This window comes from Bactrocera oleae, chromosome 5 (assembly GCF_042242935.1).
Source record: "Bactrocera oleae isolate idBacOlea1 chromosome 5, idBacOlea1, whole genome shotgun sequence".
NCBI lineage: Eukaryota > Metazoa > Arthropoda > Insecta > Diptera > Tephritidae > Bactrocera > Bactrocera oleae.
The window spans coordinates 74,150,092-74,171,090 of record NC_091539.1 but is presented as its reverse complement, the minus strand read 5'-3'; the positions used below and the strand labels follow the sequence as shown (position 1 = coordinate 74,171,090).

The window sequence follows — 20,999 nt, the reverse complement described above, 5'->3', positions numbered from 1 at the left end:
TTATAGTGGAAAATACATATTCATGGTAAGAACGATGCTCAGGTCCAAGTACTGGTCAAGGATGTGTTTTTTGTATATGTATTTTTCTTTGGTTTTTATACTCTCGTAACTTGTTGCTACAGAGTATAATAGTTTTTTTCACCTAACGGTTGTTTGTATCACCTAAAACTAATCGAGTTAGATATAGGGTTATATATATGTTTCAATAAAAATATATGTGTTTTTGAAGTGATTTTCAGAATATCAGATGCGCATGCTAATAGCATTACAGTCGCCGAATTAGCGTATAAGCGTTTGCAAAGTTAACGACATTTTTTGAATTCTACTAATACAGAATAAGAAGAAAAAGTTTCCGCTCACTGCTTATTACATTAGTTTATTGTAGTTTCTACGCGTTTAAGACCTGATAATTTTTTGTGAGTTGTTGTCAATAATACAGATTTAGATAAGCGAAGGAAAAATCTGCAATTTGTGAGTAAATTTATCGAATTATTCAGCTTTAATCGAAATAAGTGCAAAAGGCAAAGAAATAAGTGTTGATGAGCGGAAAATAATATTAAAATTAAGGGAGGACGGTAAAAGCTTTCGTGAAATTAGACGAGTTGTCAACAGAATGTGATACGTCATCCAGATTTAAAAAAAAAAAAAACGGGAATTATTACTTTAAAGCCTCGATCTGGACGTTCGACGGATCGGGAAACACGCAAAGTTGTATCTCTTGTAAAGGTTAATCCGCGTTTAACCGCTTCCCAAATAGCAGAAGATGTAAAAATACGATTTAAAAAAACAATATGCAGCAACAAGACACAGCAAGAATAATATTAAAAAGGGTTGGATATCATGGGCGAGTGGCACGCAAAAAGCCATTCATTTCCTTAAAAAAATCGTATGAAGCGCATGTTGTTGTTGTTGTTGTAGCGACAGAATTCTGCCGAGTTGACAGTCCTTGGCCGGAATAAATCCGGGTCCGTTCCGGTTACGTAGACCCGACTGTCGTGGGAACGGCAGCGCATTGCATTCGCAAACGAACCTACAACCAAGCCTATCCCTCGTCGGGATATGAGCAGAGAAAAAGCCGCCTCGAGTGGCCGCTGCGACGCAGTGATCCAAATTTTTAGGACTGCAGATGAAGGAGGAGAGAATTGTGGCGTGTCCTTGTTCGGACTTCTTCAAAAGCCCAGCTTCCCTGAGCCTAATAGCACACCTCGCAGCAATGCACCTACCGGCAATGTCCACAGGTGCTACATTTAATATAGCGTTGAGAGCTATCGTTGGTGTGGTTCGCAGTGCACCGGAGATTCCGATAAGCGCCGCTCTTTGGACTCGCTCAAGCTTTCGAGCGCCTTTCACCAGACGAACACACCATAGAACAATATTGGCTTGATTACGGTTTCGTAGAGCCAGAGCACCAGATCGATATCTCAAAAACACTTATATACAGTCAGACGGACAGACAGACACGGCTAAATCGAGTTCATCACGCTTTCAATTACATATATACTTCATAGGATATCCGACGTTTTCTTCTGGGTGTTACAAACTTCGTATATCCTGTCCCATATAACATTCACCTATTTATGAAACATTTCGCCATAAAAAAACACAATTCACTATATTAGATTAAAGTATATTCCAACTCACACTGCTACTAATATGAACAGAACTGTACATAACTATACATATTTCGAAATATTTTTATATATAAATAGATATATTTTATTAATAAATGCATATGTTAATTTTATTAAATCCTGTAAGCAATATTAACTCAGGCAAATTCCCTGGTCCTCGTGTACTTCTCTACTTTTTTGCAAGTTTTGCAGCTCTCTGATACTATGTATCCAATTACTAAATAATTGAAAATTGGCTTTCATGTATGCAAGAAGTGAAATAGAAATTTCATGTAATATAATACATACCTTCAATTGTTGCTTTGAAATATATTTATCTAAATAATGTTTACTATATGTTATTTTATTTTTGATTAAATAAAATCAATTTGATATTACAGAGGATTAATTTATTTACAATTGCATTCTAAAATATATATGAACCTTTAAAATACTATTATGTCTCAATCATTGTCAAATAAAGTACGTACACATATCACCGGATTATAGCGTACCTTAGGTAAAATGCGTATCTTACAAGAAATGATACTATCATTAACGCAAGTTGTATCGGAACCTACGAATACGCCCAATGGTTGATAAAGGATGTTTGCAAAGCGATTAAGAATGAAATCATTATTGACAAATTTACTGACTTAAAAATGTGTATTACCCGTTTATCTTTTTTGTTATGTGCAAAGAATATGAATATTTATCTAAACCAGCTTATCCAACTTCAACGTTGGTGAAATTTTATTTAGAAAATCAGGGGGAATATCAACAGTAACGCTCATGAAAAATTTACTGAATGGCAGTAACGGGTTTTATTTTGTGTTTACTTGAATGGAAACTTATTTCGATACGCATTAATCTAACATTTATTTTACGGTTCGGTGATTTGCATACAGGCGTATGCATTCCCAAAGATGATTGAAATTATGTAAATATTATTCATAATGGCAAACATGCCCATCAAGAACTGAATTAACCAGATAACTAATTTTTTTTAGAATACCGCTTGTCTATTACTGGTACAACTGTACTAAAAATTCATCACTCACCACCATTATCATTGTAGCAAGCATTATATATATAGAATATAATAACTACACACAAAATACAAATCAAACCGAAGACTAACTCTTATCTCTTACGTCGCTTAGTTTTCTTCTTTGTCGTACATGACGGTGGAACTACATTTATATTAGTTAAAGTTGTTTGCATTTCTGATGTGTTCATTCCGAGGACTGGTAGATCTTGATCGGAACTAGCTTTTCGGTTCTCTATTTCCAAATTACTCTCTTCAGCAGATGATGTAGACGATGACGTTGCAGCATCAATCGCAGCCATAAGATTTATTTTATGTTCCAGTCTCTTTGTTTTCAGTTTCATTGGAACATTAATAGTTACAGTATTCGTTGGTAAAATGAAACCATTGTCATCTGAAGTAGTAGCAGGAACGGGCCCCTCACTATCGGTTGTTGTATTTGGAGATGCCCGTGCAATGATGACGTCAATTGGCTTTTGAGCATCTTTGTTGTTCAATCCAGACAAAGTACAGGAAATATTTTTATTACTTGTTGTTACAATTTCTGAATCAGATTTTATTTTTGTAATTAACGGACGTAACTCATCATCATCTTCGAAAGTGATTTCTTCCTTTTGTTTTTTTGTTTCTGTTTGTTGTCTTTTTCGCTTTTGTTTTTTACTTAACTTTTTCTCTTCGATAACAAGAATTTCCTCTGAAGTGGATGAATTTGCCGAACTTACAGATTTGTCATTTGTTGTTCCGGTGTTGGTAGTATTAGTTTCTTGGGAACTGTGTTCCAAACTTAAATATTGATCTTCACCGTCGTTGAGTAACTTATAATCAGGGGATGTTACATCTCCCATCTCTGAATCGAATGCTTCTTGATATTCTTTAGACAATTTACTTTCGTCACAGATACTGTCATTTTCACAGTGCAATGATCCACATAAAGCGAAAATTAAATTTTGTTGGCTAAGAGCTTTTGGAAGTGAGAGTACTTTTCCATCTTGTCTCGGATTCTCCTGTAACGGGCTATCAAAATTAATCAAACTTAATTGTTCTGACAAATTATCTTTTGCTTTTGCAACTGATTTATTTTCCTTTTCCATTAAAATTGAACAATATGGATAAATATCAAAGTTTTCTAATGCGGGCAAAGGCGGTAATGATTCCAATGGTTGCAGTGAGGGAAATCCATCGAATGACCATTTGCTGTCACTATTGGATTGACCTCTTAATTTAACATCAATTTGCTCTTTTTCTATAGATTTTAGTTGCTTAGATGAATCAGAAGATTTAATTTCACTATTTTCTGTGATATTTGCCTTACTCTTAGTATTCTTCTTTATATTACCGCCTAATCCAGTGCATGAATTGTCAATAGGTTTCGAAATTGTAGACAAATCGGAAAGAATATTGCCTTTTTTTTCTGTCATGATCTCCTTAATTTTAACGTTTTTTTTAGTTTTACCGATTGTCCCCAAACTTGGGAAGTTATCGCTCGATTGCACTTTAGATTTTAGTTGGTTTTCACTACTTACAGTCTGCCATACTGAATTATTTGGTTTCGAAATTTGTGGACTTTCACAAATTTCAGAGTTTGACTGAACAAATGTCAATTTTCCATTTCCGTTATCTAAATGAGCGGAAATCGCGTAATTTTTGGATATTTCATTATCAGTTTTCTTTTTTAATGAGTTTTTTTCCTTCTTTGTAATATTCATAGTTAAGTTTTGTTCAATTATATTATTACAACGTATACTAGCATCATTATAAGCTTCATTTCCTTTGTCAGATGCCTTTTCAATGATTTTACTAGGACTTCTAATTGTGTCTTTATTCTCATGTGTTTTGCTTGTACTTGCAGCCTCTATTGCAATGTCTAATTTTAACTCGGTCTCTTTACTTAATTTATCGCATTTAATATTGTTTTTGGACAAGGTTTTAAGATTACTGCTATTGTTTGCGGGTTCTCCGATTTGAGTATTAACGTTTGATGTATCTGGGTATTCAGTTGATTTCATAAGATTAGTTAAGATTACCTCCTTACCGATTTTATTTTCATCAATCTCGATAGAAAAATTGTCTGATATAGTTTGCTCAAGTTGTGCGTTATCCTTTACAGAACTTAGTTTTTTCGAGTTATTTTTTGTATCAGGGGATTTTAGGACCTTACTATTTGGTTCGCTTTCAATTTGAGATAAGTTGCCCTTAACAAGTTCTCTATCCCCTAAAATATTTGGTTTATTTCGAATCTTCACAATAGGTAAAGGTGTCATGCGTTTAAATTCTATGACATCTTCCTTAACTGATGATAAGCTTTTTAGGTTTTTTTTCATTTCGGATGTATTCGTGTTGTCACATAAATTTACGCTGTTCGTAGTGTTACATTTGTTCACGTTGTTTCCATGAACCAGTTCTACCATGTCTCCAAGTTCAGATCTCACGTGTTGCTGAATGTTCCCAGATTCACTGATTAGAACAGCAGTAGTTGGCTTATTACTTTCTGTCGAGCACAAATTTAATTTCTTCGTATTTTGAGTTTTTATTCTTCCACTTTTTTGGTTTCTCTCCCTTTTGCTTAACTCGGCATCTACTTCCTTCGCTATAACTGGCACTATAAGTTTATTTTTTATTAATTCAGGCGGTTTACAGAATTCTTCACTTTCTACAGTTTTTCCCGCTGTCTGATTAATATTCTCGTCACATAATATCGCCACAACGGGACGAAACAAAGACTCATCGCAATTTTCGTGTATAATACTCTCTTCAGCAGCTAATTGTGATACTACTTCATCCAGAATGTCTCTTTTTACGTCAGTTGAAATGCCTGAAAAAACTGTTGTTACCGTCCCAAGAGGATTAACTACTTTTTCTACTGAAGGTGTAGACGATTTTTGAATCTCAGAAATTTTCTTATTTTCATCACAACATAGTTGAACTTTTTTATATTGGTCGGAATCGACATCAGAAACCAAATTCCAAGTACCCATTGCAGTCAGTGTTTCTGACGTCGAGGTGAGAGAGGGGGAATATGAAACCATGGCTTTCAGGCTGTTATCAGAATCGTCTTCACCAATGTCTGGCTCTGCGCGGGCATCGTAGAAGGGGACATTATCAGACGAAGCAACCCCAGACGCTAATCGACCTTCAATAAAAATACAGAGAAAGAGAAGAAAACAAAAGATATTGTGAGAAAGAAGCATTAACAAAAAGCCAAAAGCATTTTTCTTTATAAATGAATGTTCGCAGTGCTGTGGAATCTATTCTTATTTAGACCCGTTATCCCTTGTTAAATCAAACTAATCGTCATATAAAAAAATTATCCTTAGTTTTTTAATGCTCTGAGAAAATAGCAAAGGTTGTTACGAAATAGTTCATTTAAATTTAGTAAACTGCTGTGCAACTATGAAACTCAACAAAAGCATAGCAATGCAACATAAAACATTGTAACTTAACGTAATGAAAAACAAAAGCATTTTACAATATTGTTTCGACCAAACTAAATATATTTTATTATTTATATGGAGATGTATTATAAATGATAATGTAAGCAGTTATTACGAAACTAATTTTTATAAAAATTAAGTAATCCATGCTAAATTATTTAAGATAATATCGGTTTTATTATTAAAATAAAATCAGAATTGTCCACTTCTTTTGGAAATAATTGTTGCTTAATCCCCAATACCTGCCTTTGGCTTTTTCTAAATCTATTCTTCTCTCGTCTTCTCTTTCAATGTTTTTTTATATATCAATGCGTTCCCAACATCTTCAACATTTGAAAGTTAAAAATGTGAATTTAATGAAGAGTATACTGATTATTAAGTCAAGATCTATCAGCAATCGAGAAATATCAGCAAAAAAAATTAAGTATTAATACATACATACATAACAGGAAAAATTATAGTTACTTCTATAGTCCTAAATATTCTGAATTATTCATAAATATATTTTTAATCCCTGAATTTCGTCAGATTTGTATGAGTTTGATTGGGGTATTTACATTGTTTTTATAATTCAATTATATTAGTTGATGCACTAGGCTCAAACTACCGACAGTTGGCAATGAGCATAGAGTGTGAGATATTAAGTAAAATTTTTTAATCAGTTCATGTGACTTGCAGCAATAATAAATATACGTATTAATACATTATTATAACCGATATTGGTGTGGGAAGCATTAGAAGGCGAAAAAAATAAATTTCGGCGTTTAATTATATTTTAGTTATATTTTCATACTAAATGGAATATATTACAACATTGACGATAACAAACATTTTATAACACACATGTGAATAGAATAATGAACTTTCATTATCAGAAACAGTTCTTATCACAGCATCTTCTTTATATTTTTATCGATAGGGATTAAATAAATTCGTATTGATTGATTGGTATCTCCAAGTAATTGGTAAAGCAAAACAATTATAACTACCATATAACTATTTATATATATTTTTTCACATTTTTAAAGAATTATGAATTAAGATATTCAATCAATAACTAATAAAATGTGTCATAGTATAAAAATTTGAACTAGACATATCAGCCTGTATTTTAAATATATATAGCCGTAACTCCATTTCCATGTTCTTTCAATATGATACAATATAAGCATAAAATCATTTATTGGCTCATCGAATATCTTCTCATAAGAAATCATCATCCGATGGAGTGAAGCACTAAGAATAGAACAAAACGAATAAAACCAAAAACGCCACGAAATAGGAGAAATTTCTACCAAAACATCTAGAAAGATGTAAGCATAAATTGCGCATTAATATAATGCATTCTCCCAAACTGTTCACAGTTATGACATTTTTGTTATACATTTACTTATGTATATGAAAGTGAACAAGGGTTTTAAGACGAAATTTACAAAAGGTTTGTGGTGTGATTACTACGCAACTAATATAATGACCATCGTTATAATTGGATATTGGCAACCTTAAATCAGTAGTTGGAAAGTGTGGAACAAAATATCGGAACCATGCACCACCGCCCAAACTAAAAAAAAAACTTTAAATTTACTTACATGTATTTTTTCGATCATCCGACACAGATGGTGATTCCCGCATAGCATCGGCCAAGTCCTCCTTCAATCGAGAATCACCATGCGCCATTGCAAAATCAGAATCCAAATGCTCGTGACGAAAACGATCCATCAGCTTTGGACTTTGTTCTACACTACCTAACATGAAAAAGTAAGTCATCAAAAAATTTAATTGAGAATTCTTTAATATGTACTTACTATATGAACCCGATTCAATGAGTACCGGCAAAGAGCATCGTGCTGCAGCCGTTACTGGCATACTTAATGGATGTGAACGAATAGCCGATGCTGAATTTGCTGACTTCGATACCCCTATTTCAACAGCCTCAACATCAACATGGTTCAAATTGGAGCTAAATTAGAAAGTGCTTATATTATTAGCTTAGCTGATTTTAGTTTGATATTAATTACAAATACTAACCCGCTGGGAGTGTTATACGTTTTGAATACACATTGAGGCCCCATCCAAAGACGGCGATGTGGACCGGCGTGTGTAATTATTTCTACTTGAGATACCCAACTTTCAGTTTTTTCCTCCAATTCATCATACTGACGTATGCTATCCAGCAAACATAAGTTTCTATCCTTTATAAGCCAATTATCATTTTCTAACGGTGGTGCCAACTCATGAGATCCATCCCTTCGCCTACCAAGATTCCATTGTGCTTTAGCTTCCACTTCCAATTCAATTGGAGTATCATCACAAATTTTATCTTTGGCAATATCTATATCATATTAAATAACAAAACATTATTGATATTACATAATTTCTAGGTTAGCAAATAGTATTTATTTATTACTTGATGCAAGTTTAGTGTCCAAATCGTATTGTATAAGAGCACCGTGGCCAGCCATTACGAAAAGTGAATCAACAGATTTACGCTGCACACGATGTGAAGCTTCTCGAGTGACATTTGGCGGTTCAAGTAACCAAGATCGCGATTTCGCGAAAATAGCACACACGCTCAAAGGTTTTCCATTATCATCAGATAGGGAAGAATGCCTTTGACGTTGGGAAGCAGCTGATATGCCACTATTACCTACACCGATTTTACCCGGCATGACAAGTCCTGCAGATCCAGGGGGTGATCCGAGTGCAAACGGTTGTCGAAGTTGAGCTAAAGCTTGCACAATTGTGGGACGTGGAAATGGTGGTAGAGTTGTGTTATAGTAAGGTTGCAGGGATTGCATAAAAGTGGTACTTTCTGAATGTGATATTGGAGAATTTGAACGGCCTTCTGCAGATAAGCCCGCCGAACGATGAAATCGTGACAACTTATTAACAACATGCAGAGATGTATGTGTTCGCACTCCCATTGGCCCACCGTAAGGTGTAATTGGAAATACATGAGTAGTTCCTCTTAATGTCGACACCGCTACCCAACGTGAATCTAATGAAAATGTGATGTTTTGGACCTTTGCACTAGTGTCGCCCCTATGTAATACATATAAATGATGTACCGCTGAAAGACTAGGGCTAGCGGGATGTGGCTGTATACGGAAAACGTTAAAATCATGACCGCGACGATCGGCGGTAAGTAATAGCATGCCTGAATTATCAAACTCCATTGCAACAATAGCTTCTGCGTGAGCGACAAAATGTGCAATAATAGGCTCCTCACCAACACCGCCAGTAGTAGATGTCATTGAGGTGGGGCTGTAATCTTTAATAGTCCTCTGAAAAAAGAAGACAACAAGTAAAATTACAATACACAATTACAATAAACCACTTGTATATAATGTTAACCTCTATATCCATTATCGTAACAATCCCAGATTGTTTAGCTTCAACGCCAGTAATGGAATCGAAACTGCTATTTTTTGATATACTGCCACCACTTGACGTTCCAGTCAAACCTGCTGCCACTTGTTCACCAAGTTCTCGCAACCCTTTTCCAAACGACTTTGCAGCATTTAATACAGTTGCTGTGTAACTAGCTACACCCTCACCATCCCAGCCTCCCCCGCTACGCTTTGAGGGTATCAGCCTTTGCTCAGCATAGGCCAGCCAGCGTTGACCAAGAGCAACAGGATTTGGATTGATCCTTTAAAGGTAACAATTAACATTTTATAATTTCATTATTTAATTACAATATTAACTATAACAACACATAAATACTTGTACATACCTAAGTGTTATGCTAGGAACAATGATATACAATACATCACATTTTACTTACCCAGGACTTGGATAACATGTAGTTATTGAAAGTCGATCCTCCAAAGTACGGGCATCGAAAACAGCTATACGTTCATGAAATACAATAACAATGGAAGAACGATTGGCAAGTACGTCCAAAATTACGTTTTTAAATTTAATCGTCTTCACTTGCTTTCCAGTTTTAAGGGAAACAAAATTTATTGTACAGAACTGAAGCTGTGAGGAAGCCGTACTACTGTCCACTAATGCAATAATAGGGCGTTTTTCAGCATACATATCTATCGACTCATCAGCTCGTCCATGTTCATTCGCAGATCGCACTAATGTCGGCGTTGGTAGGACTCGTAAAGTTGACACAACACCATGACGCCATGAAAGAACTTCAATAGCCTCACCGTTAGCAGGTATAGCCCATACTTGAACTCCAAGACCGTAGCCTAATAGTAGAAGTAATGGTGGTGCTGCACTTCCCTCCATTTCCCAATCTATACCAAAACATGGATCGCTTATATCAGCAGCCGTCTCAAACCGTGCCCAAATAATTGTATCTTTGGGTTCAGTATGTGACTGATGTGCCACTAGTGTAACATCGCTGATGAACCCAAACGCAGAGTCTAAAATTGAACGATCGCTTACAACTTGGGGAGGCACAACTGCAGGTGCGGCTATGCCACGCGATTGTCGCCGTGGTGAATCTGCAGACATCTTCCACTCAAAACTCTCAGCAAACCAGTGCTAAAAGCAGCACTATACTCCAAGGGAGCTATTTATGCAATAACAATCTGGTAATAATTTATTTCCTGAATACAATATTCCTCTTTCTGAAAAAACAATATGACACTAATTTATTATTTCATATATATACATATATTCATCTCAGGCATTTACTTAAAAAAATTGCATATAATTTCAATTTATTAATTTTATACCCTAACAAGTAAGGAAGGGCTAAGTTCGGATGTAACCGAACATTTTATACTCTCGCAAAGTCAAATGGTATACTAGTTTGAGATTTCTTTGTGGATTGACTGATATTTTCGGTAGAAGGTCAGCTATAGGCACTGGGGTCCACATATTTAGTACTTAGGGTCTTGAACAGTTTTGGTTCGATTTAGACAATTTTTGGTCACAAGGTGGCATACTTTAAACGTATTATTCACGCAAAGTTGTACCCCGATATAATCAATCTTGCTTGATACGCATAGTGGAAAGTGAAAGAATCAGATGGAATTGAAAATGGTATTATATGGGAAATAGGCGTGGTTGTAGTCCGATTTCCATTTTCGCACTGTAACATAGAAATATGAAAAGAACGTTATGCACCAAATTTGGTTGAAATCGGTTAAGCAGATCTCAATATATGGGTTTTCGCCTAAAAGTGGGCGGTGCCACGCCCACTGACTAATTTTGAACGCGGTTCCTATAAAGTCATCTCATACCATTCCAGAGATAAAATTTAATGTCTCTGGCGTGTTTAGTGCTTGGTTTATAGCGCTTTTAGTATTTTTTAACAGTACCGTTATATGGGGAGTGGGCGGGCTTGTCACCCGATATCACAAATTTTCACACCGTCAATAGAGATGCTAAAAACATTTGCTCCCAGTGAATTTAATTATTATAGCATTATCGGTTTAGGAGATATACACATTAAACTTATTAGGGACGGGACCACGCCCACTTAAAAAAAAATTTTAACTGCAGATGCCCCTCCCTATTGTGATCCTGTATACCAAATAAGAGTCTTGTATCTTGGAGGAGCTTAGTTATGGCAATTTATTTGTTTTTGAATAATGGCGTTTTGTGGGCGTGGCAGTGGTCCGATTACGCCCATCTGCAATACCAACCGTCTCACGGTACCAAGAAACATGTCTACCAAGTTTCATAAAGATATCTCAATTTTTACTCAAGTTAGAGCTTGCACGGACGGACGGACAGACAGACAGTCACCCGGATTTAAACTCGTCTCTTCATCCTGATCATTTATATATATATAACCTTATATCTAACTCGATTAGTTTTAGGTGATACAAACAACCGTTAGGTGAACAAAACTATTATACTCTGTAGCAACAGGTTGCGAGAGTATAGAAAGAGTATGTTAAGTTTGACATAAAATTTGTAACACTCAAAAGAAAATCTCGGATACCCAATAAAGTACAAGTACATACATATATAAATGATTAGTATGATGAACTGAATCGATTTAGTTATGTCCGTCTCTCTGTATATACGCTAAGTAACTAGTCCCTCAGTTTTTGAGATATCGAAAATTTTGAACACGTCCATTACGCTTTAAGAAACTGATCATTTGTCGGAACTACCGATATCAGACCACTAATAGATATCGGTGTCATACAAGCTAGTCTCCGAACAAATTGTTCAGATCGAACCACTATAGCATATAGCTGTACTACAAAGTGGTTTTTTCATAGATTCGGTGCAACCGAAATTCCCGTTTATTATTGCATTTAAGGGGTTATTGTATCCACTTGTGCATTTCAAGAAAATTTTTTTTTTTGGCATATACCATATATCGAATTTGAGAATATTCTCCGAATTTGAATTTGAAGTTGATCTAGCAGATACTTTCGGAGACATGGGTGTATTTGTGAGAAATTATTAAATTTACCCCGTTCCGGTTATAACCAGTTATTACATCTTGTTTAAAAATGAACATGTGCGTTAGGACTACAAGGGCCCCACTTAGACGGCGTGCAGCAATAAATTTAGTTTTATTATTTTACATATTAAGATAAGAAACATGTTAGAATGTACAGTCTACTAATCCTAAATATGTATGCTCAAATATATTTAACAGGCATACATACGTACATAAGCAAACACATAAACATATATACACTCATATGATAACTTGTAGACCTAAGATATATATTTAGGCAATTGATTACAAGTGCACATATGCACTTAAAAACAATCCCATAACATATAGCATAAACAATGTGCTACATATATACGGACATACACACACACACATGTATTGAGTTGTACTTAAAAACAACCCTTTGTGGTGTGCATGCCACATACACACATACATATTTATACATTTATTTAGATAGTAAGATTTGTAAATAGTATATAAGCGATACATTTAATAAAATTAAATTTGAATGAATAAATTCTCAGCTCAATGAAGTCCTCTTCTGTCCCCCACCAGCGGTAAGACAATTAGAAAATTTATTGCGTTTAAATATTTGGTCTTACAAACCAATTATACACATCTATTAGGTAGCTATTTCTATAAAATTCTGTTGCGTATGCGTATGGAAATGTTTAAACAGATGGGCTGAAGATTTTATTACTCAATAAACCGGCTTATTATTTAAGGACTAAATCGCATGCTGGATTCAGATCCGGAACGATTTGACTGACGTTTTTCTTTAATGTCCTTAAAGTGTCAGATATCTCAATCAACTTCGTTTTAAATTATTTTTTATTATCCATTATATCGTCCACTGATTAACACAATGTGACTCGGTGCTAAAATGAATTTATCACGAATATCAATTTAGTAAGAACATTATAAATTAATACTACACCAAAAATTAGTGAAATTGGTTCACGATTTATAAATGGCCTTTTTATACCCTGAACAGGGTATATTGAGTTTGCCACGAAGTTTGTAACACCCAGAAGGAAACGTCGGAGACCATATAAAGTATATATATAAATGATCACCGTGACGAGCTGAGTTGATTTAGCCATGTCCGTCCGTCCGTCTGTCCGTCTGTATATACGCAAACTAGTCCCTCAGTTTTTGAGATATCGATCTGAAATTTTGAACAAGTCTTTTTCTTACCAAGAAGCTGCTCATTTGTCGGAACGGCCGATATCGGACCACTATAGCATATAGCTGCCATACAAACTGAACAATCGGAATCAAGTTCTTGTAAGGGGCCTTTGTATTTGTGAAGGGTATTATAGCTTCGGCGCAACCGAAGTTAACGTTTTTTCTTGTTTATTTCTTTATTTAAATCTTTGATTAGTTTCATATTCTGCATTTATATTTTAATTTACACCCTCTCTGAAAGTAAGTGCAACTGTTTTTTATGGTTTTATCATAACTGATCGCCTTAAGCTAAACAGCATATTTTCTGAAATTAATGACACCAAAAATCGTGTTAGTTATTATAGTACGAAATTGTGTTGATATACATATTTGAAAATTATCAACTCTGCTTCCATTTCTGTCCATCAACATATTTATGCACTTTATTTCGTGCTTCCTATTCATTTTTTGTAAGACAGAGCAATATAAAACATTGGCGACTTTGTCAATTAACAGCAAATCTAACTTTGGGTTCATAGAATGACGGAGTTTCTACATTTTGTTGTACACACCAAGTACGTATAAGCATGTTCAGCAGCTGAAATAGGATTATAGTTGAATTTATCAGGAGCGGTAGAATAAAAAAAAATACACAAAAATCCTGCTCACTCTTGATAGAAGAGACTGTAGGAACATGATTGGAAAACTCACTGGTCAGTCTGGTGGCGCCATACGCCTGCAGAGTCTATTGAAATTCACGTCAAGCGGAAGGATGCCTACTTCTTTTAAAATACGTAACGGCACTCCATCTGGCATCGCTAAGAAACAAATCTGGTCTAATCGTGGCACACAAGCCTACCATATTAACCTAACCTAAAACAAGTAAGGAAGGGCAAAGTTCGGGTTTAACCGAACATTTTATACTCTTGTAACTTGCTAGGATCAAAGCCGGGAAAATATCTTTAGGTGTTGGCAAAATTCATATTGAAACATGTTGGAAAGAATTTGACGAAATCGAAAATTAATTACAATCAAATTTGGTATTTTATTAAGTTACATATATAGTCATAGACTCAGTTTTATATGTTAATTGTATTTTACTTCCAGTCAGCGAAAATTATATTAAAATGACCCTTAAAATGAGATATATATGACATAAACTTAACCGAAGCGACTAAATTTAATATATTGAGTTGATGTGCAAAACAAAGACCAATTTCTATACCAACTCCATTCATGTTCAGCGCTAAACTACTAACATAATAATGGAACTTATTATATGTAGTATAATATAATTTCAGATATTTTCGGCATTAAACTAAAGTAAATCCATAATTATACGTTCAACTAATTTTGCAAAGATATCTTACATATTGACCGATATATAGGGTATAAGGTCACCAGGAAGTTTGAAAATATTTTATTAGGTATATGAGAGACAGGTGTAGAATTGGACTGATTTTATTTATTTTTGGCGTTACAACATATTATTAACTGAACAGATGCTCTCTGAATTTCATTAAGGTACAAGGAGTAAAGTCAACCAGATGTATGAAAATCCTGATGTTAGTTATATGGGGCTAGGGCAAGTTTTCACCCGATTTTATTCATTTTCGGCAGAGAGAAACACCGTTAGGCGTTAGGGTAAAAACACCCAATCACTTCATCAATTTAATTAGGATAAATAACATATTGGCCGATATATGGGGTATAAAGTCAACCGAAAGTTCAAAAATCTTAATTTTGTTTTAAACACATATTTTTAATATATGTATACATATTATTATCAGGAAAGGATTCTCTCCTATGTTCAATTATATAATATATCTATCACATTGACCGATATTTTCGCTAAAAAGTCAGCCATAGACTCTGGGTTTCACATTTCCGACGTCTGGGGACTTGAATAGTTATGGTCCGATTTTCACAATTTTTAGATCTGAGATCGGCATACCTAAAAGGCGCGATTCGTGCAAAGATGTATCCCTATATATTAATTGCTACTTCATTTGTATACTGAAAAGTGAAAAAATCAGATGGAATATAAAGTTTGTTATATGGGAAGTAGGCGTGGTTGCAGTCCGATTTGTAACTGTAACATGGGAACGCCAATACAACCCTATATACCAAATTTGGTAGAAATTGGTCGAGTAGGTCGGGAGATATGTGATTTCACCTAAATGTAGGCGGTGCCAATAACTCTCTCTTACACCGTCCTGTATGTAAAATTAAAAGTATGTGACGCATTTAGTTAATGATGTATCGCACTTTTAGTAGTTTTTAACAAAACCGTTATTTAGGGAGTGGGCGTGGTTATGATCCGATTTCACCTTTTTTTACGCTGTCGCAAGAGATGTCGTAATGATTTGTCCTGTGAAAATTTGGGTTATATAGCTTGAATGGTTTGGGAGATATATACGTTAAGCATATTAGGGGGCACGCCAATTTTTTAAAGATTTTCAAACCAAAGGAGCCCCTCCTTAATATGATTCGTTGTGCCAAATTTAAGTTATGTATCTTAGTTTACGGCTTAGTTAAAACACTTTATACGTTTTCGATTTTGATTACGCCCATCTACGGACTCGTCCTGACTTTTTTGCCAAGGAACATGTGAATATGTTCATACGTACAAATACATACTTGTAAAACATAATGTATTTTTTCAAATTTACCTTTAAAGAATTTATATGGATAGAATGAAATAGTCCTTAAAAAACCTGAAACTGCATTCAACTAACATATCACATAAATAAATGGTTATTTAATGTTTAACCCTCCTAATTTTATTTAAAATGCACTATTTGCAACCGAATTACAAGATATATATAATACTAAAAGACTCGGCCACGCGTTGCCGCGGCTAAGACATACAATACATTAGAACATATTATAATAAACGATTCAATACAGTGAAAATATTGTTTACGAATAAAGGCGAAAACGTCATTTCTGTTAAAAGAATCCACGGGATTAAAATGTATTTATTTAATTACTTAAGACTATGAACATTAATTCTTACCGACTAATATAAAATTATAGCATAATAAAACAGGGGCATCAATTATTCCGCAGCTTTGTTTTCCCCTCTCTTAGGAAAAACTTAAAAAGGGCGCAGCTCGATGCCAGAAGGCCATACTGAAGAAGAAAAAACGACATTAGAAAACGATGGGGACACACATACATAGCTTAAAATTTACCCATTTAAGATCAGTAATATGAGTATCTTTTTTAATAAGTTTATAACACAAAAGATGTTGCCTATCAACATTAGCATGTATAACAATGAGAGATATAATCTCTTCCTCGGTAACAGAGTTCTTAAAGCAGGCAACTGAATCCATTTCATGGATATGACGACATCGAGATTAAAATAGCCATTAACCTCAACAACAGTTGAAGCAGACGGGGGTTTTTTGTTCCTAGTGCAGAGGATTTGCCGTTGTCAGAAAATATGCGGTGAACATTGCAGATCTCTGACTTTAGTTTCTCCTACAGCTACAGCACGAACTTTGCAATAAAATGCCTAATTAGATTTAAGCAAAATATCTACATCAGTCTGTGATAAACTTGACACTCTACCCCACTAAATCCAGTAAACATATTCACTACCTGGAAGAAGGTGTACAGACTGGATCTTAATATCACAGTCGATGGCGTTAAAATTCAGTCTGTGAACAACCCTAAAATTTTAGGTGTTACGCTTGTCCGTCTGTGCTCCTTCACTCCTCACACGACCACGATTATTGCCAAAGTACAGAACCGCAACAAAATCCTCAAGTCGCTAGTCAGCAGCTCCAAGGGAAAGGACAAAATAATATTGTTGGCAACATACAAGGCAATTGGCCGGCCGTTCATAAGTTACATTGCATCGATATGGTCGCCTGAATATAGTGAAACGCAGACGAAGAAGCTTCAGACGTGTCAAAATACAGCACTCCGTACCACAGGGTTCCTCTTGACGTCTCCTGTTGAACACCTGCACAGTAAAGCCTGCATGCTTTAGGTCAAGAAACACAGTGCACTCCTCTTCAAGCAGTTTCTGCTGGGTGTTTTTTCGCAGAAACCACCCCTGCAAAAAATTTTAAAAAAATTGCAACCCTGGTGATATTGAAATTATTAAACTGACTAGACAAAACTAAAAACAAGCGTATCTAAAGGTAGGAAACCCATCCGTATGATTTTCAAGTATCCAAAGTCCTACTGCTTATGATAAATAAAATATTATGGTGAGTTGCAGACATAGCACTTTTGATATGATAATCTACAAACAGCAGATAAAAAATTGCACTGAAACCGATGCAAATCGCGTCTAGTGGGCAATCACAATTGCGGAATTACGAAGTTTTATATGAAGCGAAATCGTTTGAAGCTTTCTATCTATGTTCTACGAAATAGACTTTACCTTTTTCAATGAGAAGAGGTAAATTTACAGAAATTTTATACCCATACGCTTCAATAAAAAAATCAACGATCCGAAAGATTGCAAACAGATAAATTTTATCTGATAATCGAAGTAAGAAAAAAACCTATACGTAACAGCTACAATATAGAAAACATCTATTATAATCTGCTTTTGAAATAATATATAGTTTAGTATAGTTATATATAATATAAGTGTAAAAAATGTGATTCAGATTTTCCCCGTTTCTCCTTATACAACGTAATATTGTACAATATAGATTAACAAACATTTTACTTTGAATATGTATATATTTTTTTTTAAAAGCTTGCATTATTGATTCATATAGACAAAAGGGATTAATTTTATTAGTAACAATATTGGAACTATGAAGAGCTTTGACTTAACATCTTAACTTCAAATGAAATTCTCATATTACGTATGGAAGTCAATTCTTATATCAATAACACAGCCAACATTTGAAAGATTATTCAACGATTTTTTTTTGCCAATTTAAATCGTTTGCAAGCTTAAAGATCATTCAGCAGTATATCTTTACGAAGTAAATGCGATTGGATTCAAAAGCTTACAGGTCCATTTCTCATCAAACTTTGCCTTTTGAGTACTTCGGTTACAAATGCTGGCTGGGATGCATAAACTGCAAATGTAATATGCAGGGTAAAAAAAGTACAAAACAATATTACTTTTTTATATGGTAAATATTTCAATTATTCCTGAAACTTCGAAAAGTGTAAAGGCTTTAGGTAAAAAGCAGAAAATTAATCTTATATTTTAGATTGCCTAAAAGGGTTGAAACAAAAAATTGTACCTAAGTATGTTAAATTGTAAAGAAATCACTAAATTAATGTGTCAATATGACGATAGTACATCTCAATATTGTAGTCGTCATTTTTACATGTGTGTACATAAGTATATTTAACTAAGTACATATGTTGGTATGTATCAAACTAGACAACATCAACTAGACAAAGTGAACTAAACCACTTATTTATACAAAGTGAACTTAGTACGGGAGTACATAAGAATTAGTCTGCTTTAATAGTATTTTATACAAACTTATTTACTATTTTTCAGATGGATCTAAAAGAATCTTTTGTTTACCAGATAATCTTAACTGCGACATTGTTTCAAGATATTTAGTTTTTTCTTACCAAAAAGCGATTACTCACCTTATGAAATTAGTCAATATATTGGTTTGGAATTCCAACTGAATTTAACACTATTATCATGAAATGAAAAAATCAAAATTTCTCGTATTTGTTTGCGTTTAATTCAGATGTTGTGCACAAACAAAGAAAAATTACGAAATCGAATATTTCTTGCTCTATACACTGTTCGTCATTTCCTTTGTTTGTATTTGCGATTCTCTTCTCTACTCCTAGATAAAGCATTAAGCACTTTTGAATTCGTTTTGAATTGATATGGCCAGAATATATTTTTAATTTTTATTTTAAATTACTATACATTTTTTTTCTCGCATCAATGGATAGAAGTATATATTGCTTTAAGCTGAACGCAGGTTGACAAATAAAGTATATACAGTGTACATAAATTTAAAAAGCTTATTTGCTTTGAGGGACATACTTGCTATGAATAGATGCACAATAGTAGAGGAATTCGTTGTAAATGGAATACGGAATATTAAAACACATTTGATTCTTCACTTAAACATATTTTTAAAAAATTGTGATTGAAAATGTGAATTTATTCCTTCTTTTACTTTCCCAGATCGTTATTCTCATTTGCCATAAATTAATTTTTGCAGTATATCAATATTTTATCTGGCAGCACATATAATAACGAAAAACATAAAAACATAGAGCAAAAAACAAATGAAGCTACAAAAACAGGATATAACAGAGTATAAAATAATACTCAAAAAATTATGACGCAGTTAAATACTACCAACTAACAATCAAATAAACACACCAATATATTTTCATCTAAATTAATTACCTCTTCACTGAAAATGGTTTTCTGCTTCCACCTCTATAAATTAACACAGCATCAATGCTTGCTACTTGACTTTGTTTGGTACAACTAAATTGACTGAATATTGTTATTATATTATATTCAAATGACAAAAAAAAGTGGCCTTATTTACATGTATATTATATATACCAAAATGGTTTTTATACGCGGCGTTTACACAAGCATTAATTATTGCCAACTAGCTTTTGAATTATATTGCCATATAAAATTGTTATCATATCAAACCGTTTCGATAGATAACTGAAAGCGTGAGCGCAGAAAGGCCTTTAAGGGTGTTTATCACACAATTGAGGAATGTGGCTGCAGATGACCTAACTCTTTAATTCTTAGATACCGTGTTTGATCTAACTATCGTTTGCTCTGTATTGCTGTGAAGGAGTTATTGACGAAAGATGAAGTCTATTACCAAAAGTTGATATTTAATTTAAACCATAAATTAACCTACTATGTGCTATGGAGATTTTTCGTGAAGTATAGCTTTGGATAACCACACCTGTACAAAAAAATTGAGAGGGTTCAACACACTGTACACTACGAACAACTCCAGCTATGGTACTTAATGCAGTCACTCAGGTGAATTGGCGTGAGCATAGACAATGCCTTTATAAGATACAGCCGTTGTGACCATTTACCGTAAAATATGTTTAAGCGCAGAATGCCATAAACTTTTCAAAATAATAAACCTTAAATATTCTATCATTATTCTAGGTACCTAAGAAATCTATACATGATGCACGAAATAAAAAAATTTAAATTTATACAAAATTTGTGGCATAATATAATTCCATCGCTAATAGTCGATAATTCGACTATAATCCGGTGAAGTTAAAACTGAATGAAGATATTGTGGCGAACACGAATTCCAGAACAAATCAAAATCGACGATAAACTGCCAGAAGCAACTAGACAGCGAATTCGTAGTTGCCAGAATGTTCTAGTAGCG

The 20,999-nt window shown here is 34.2% G+C and overlaps 1 protein-coding gene across 1 annotated transcript; it reads right to left on the bottom strand.

Annotated features, from left to right (window-relative positions):
- Positions 1-1,953: 1,953 nt before the first annotated feature.
- On the bottom strand, positions 1,954-20,162 carry LOC106614674 (serine-rich adhesin for platelets). The gene is made up of 10 exons (XM_070110072.1): positions 20,021-20,162; positions 16,842-17,713; positions 16,664-16,779; positions 9,877-10,678; positions 9,444-9,741; positions 8,497-9,373; positions 8,118-8,421; positions 7,895-8,049; positions 7,679-7,834; positions 1,954-5,788 (listed from the first exon to the last, which is right to left on the bottom strand). Exons 4-10 carry the CDS (start codon positions 10,560-10,562, stop codon positions 2,754-2,756), a joined length of 5,511 nt encoding a protein of 1,836 aa, XP_069966173.1. The 5' UTR covers positions 10,563-10,678; positions 16,664-16,779; positions 16,842-17,713; positions 20,021-20,162; the 3' UTR covers positions 1,954-2,753.
- Positions 20,163-20,999: the final 837 nt, after the last annotated feature.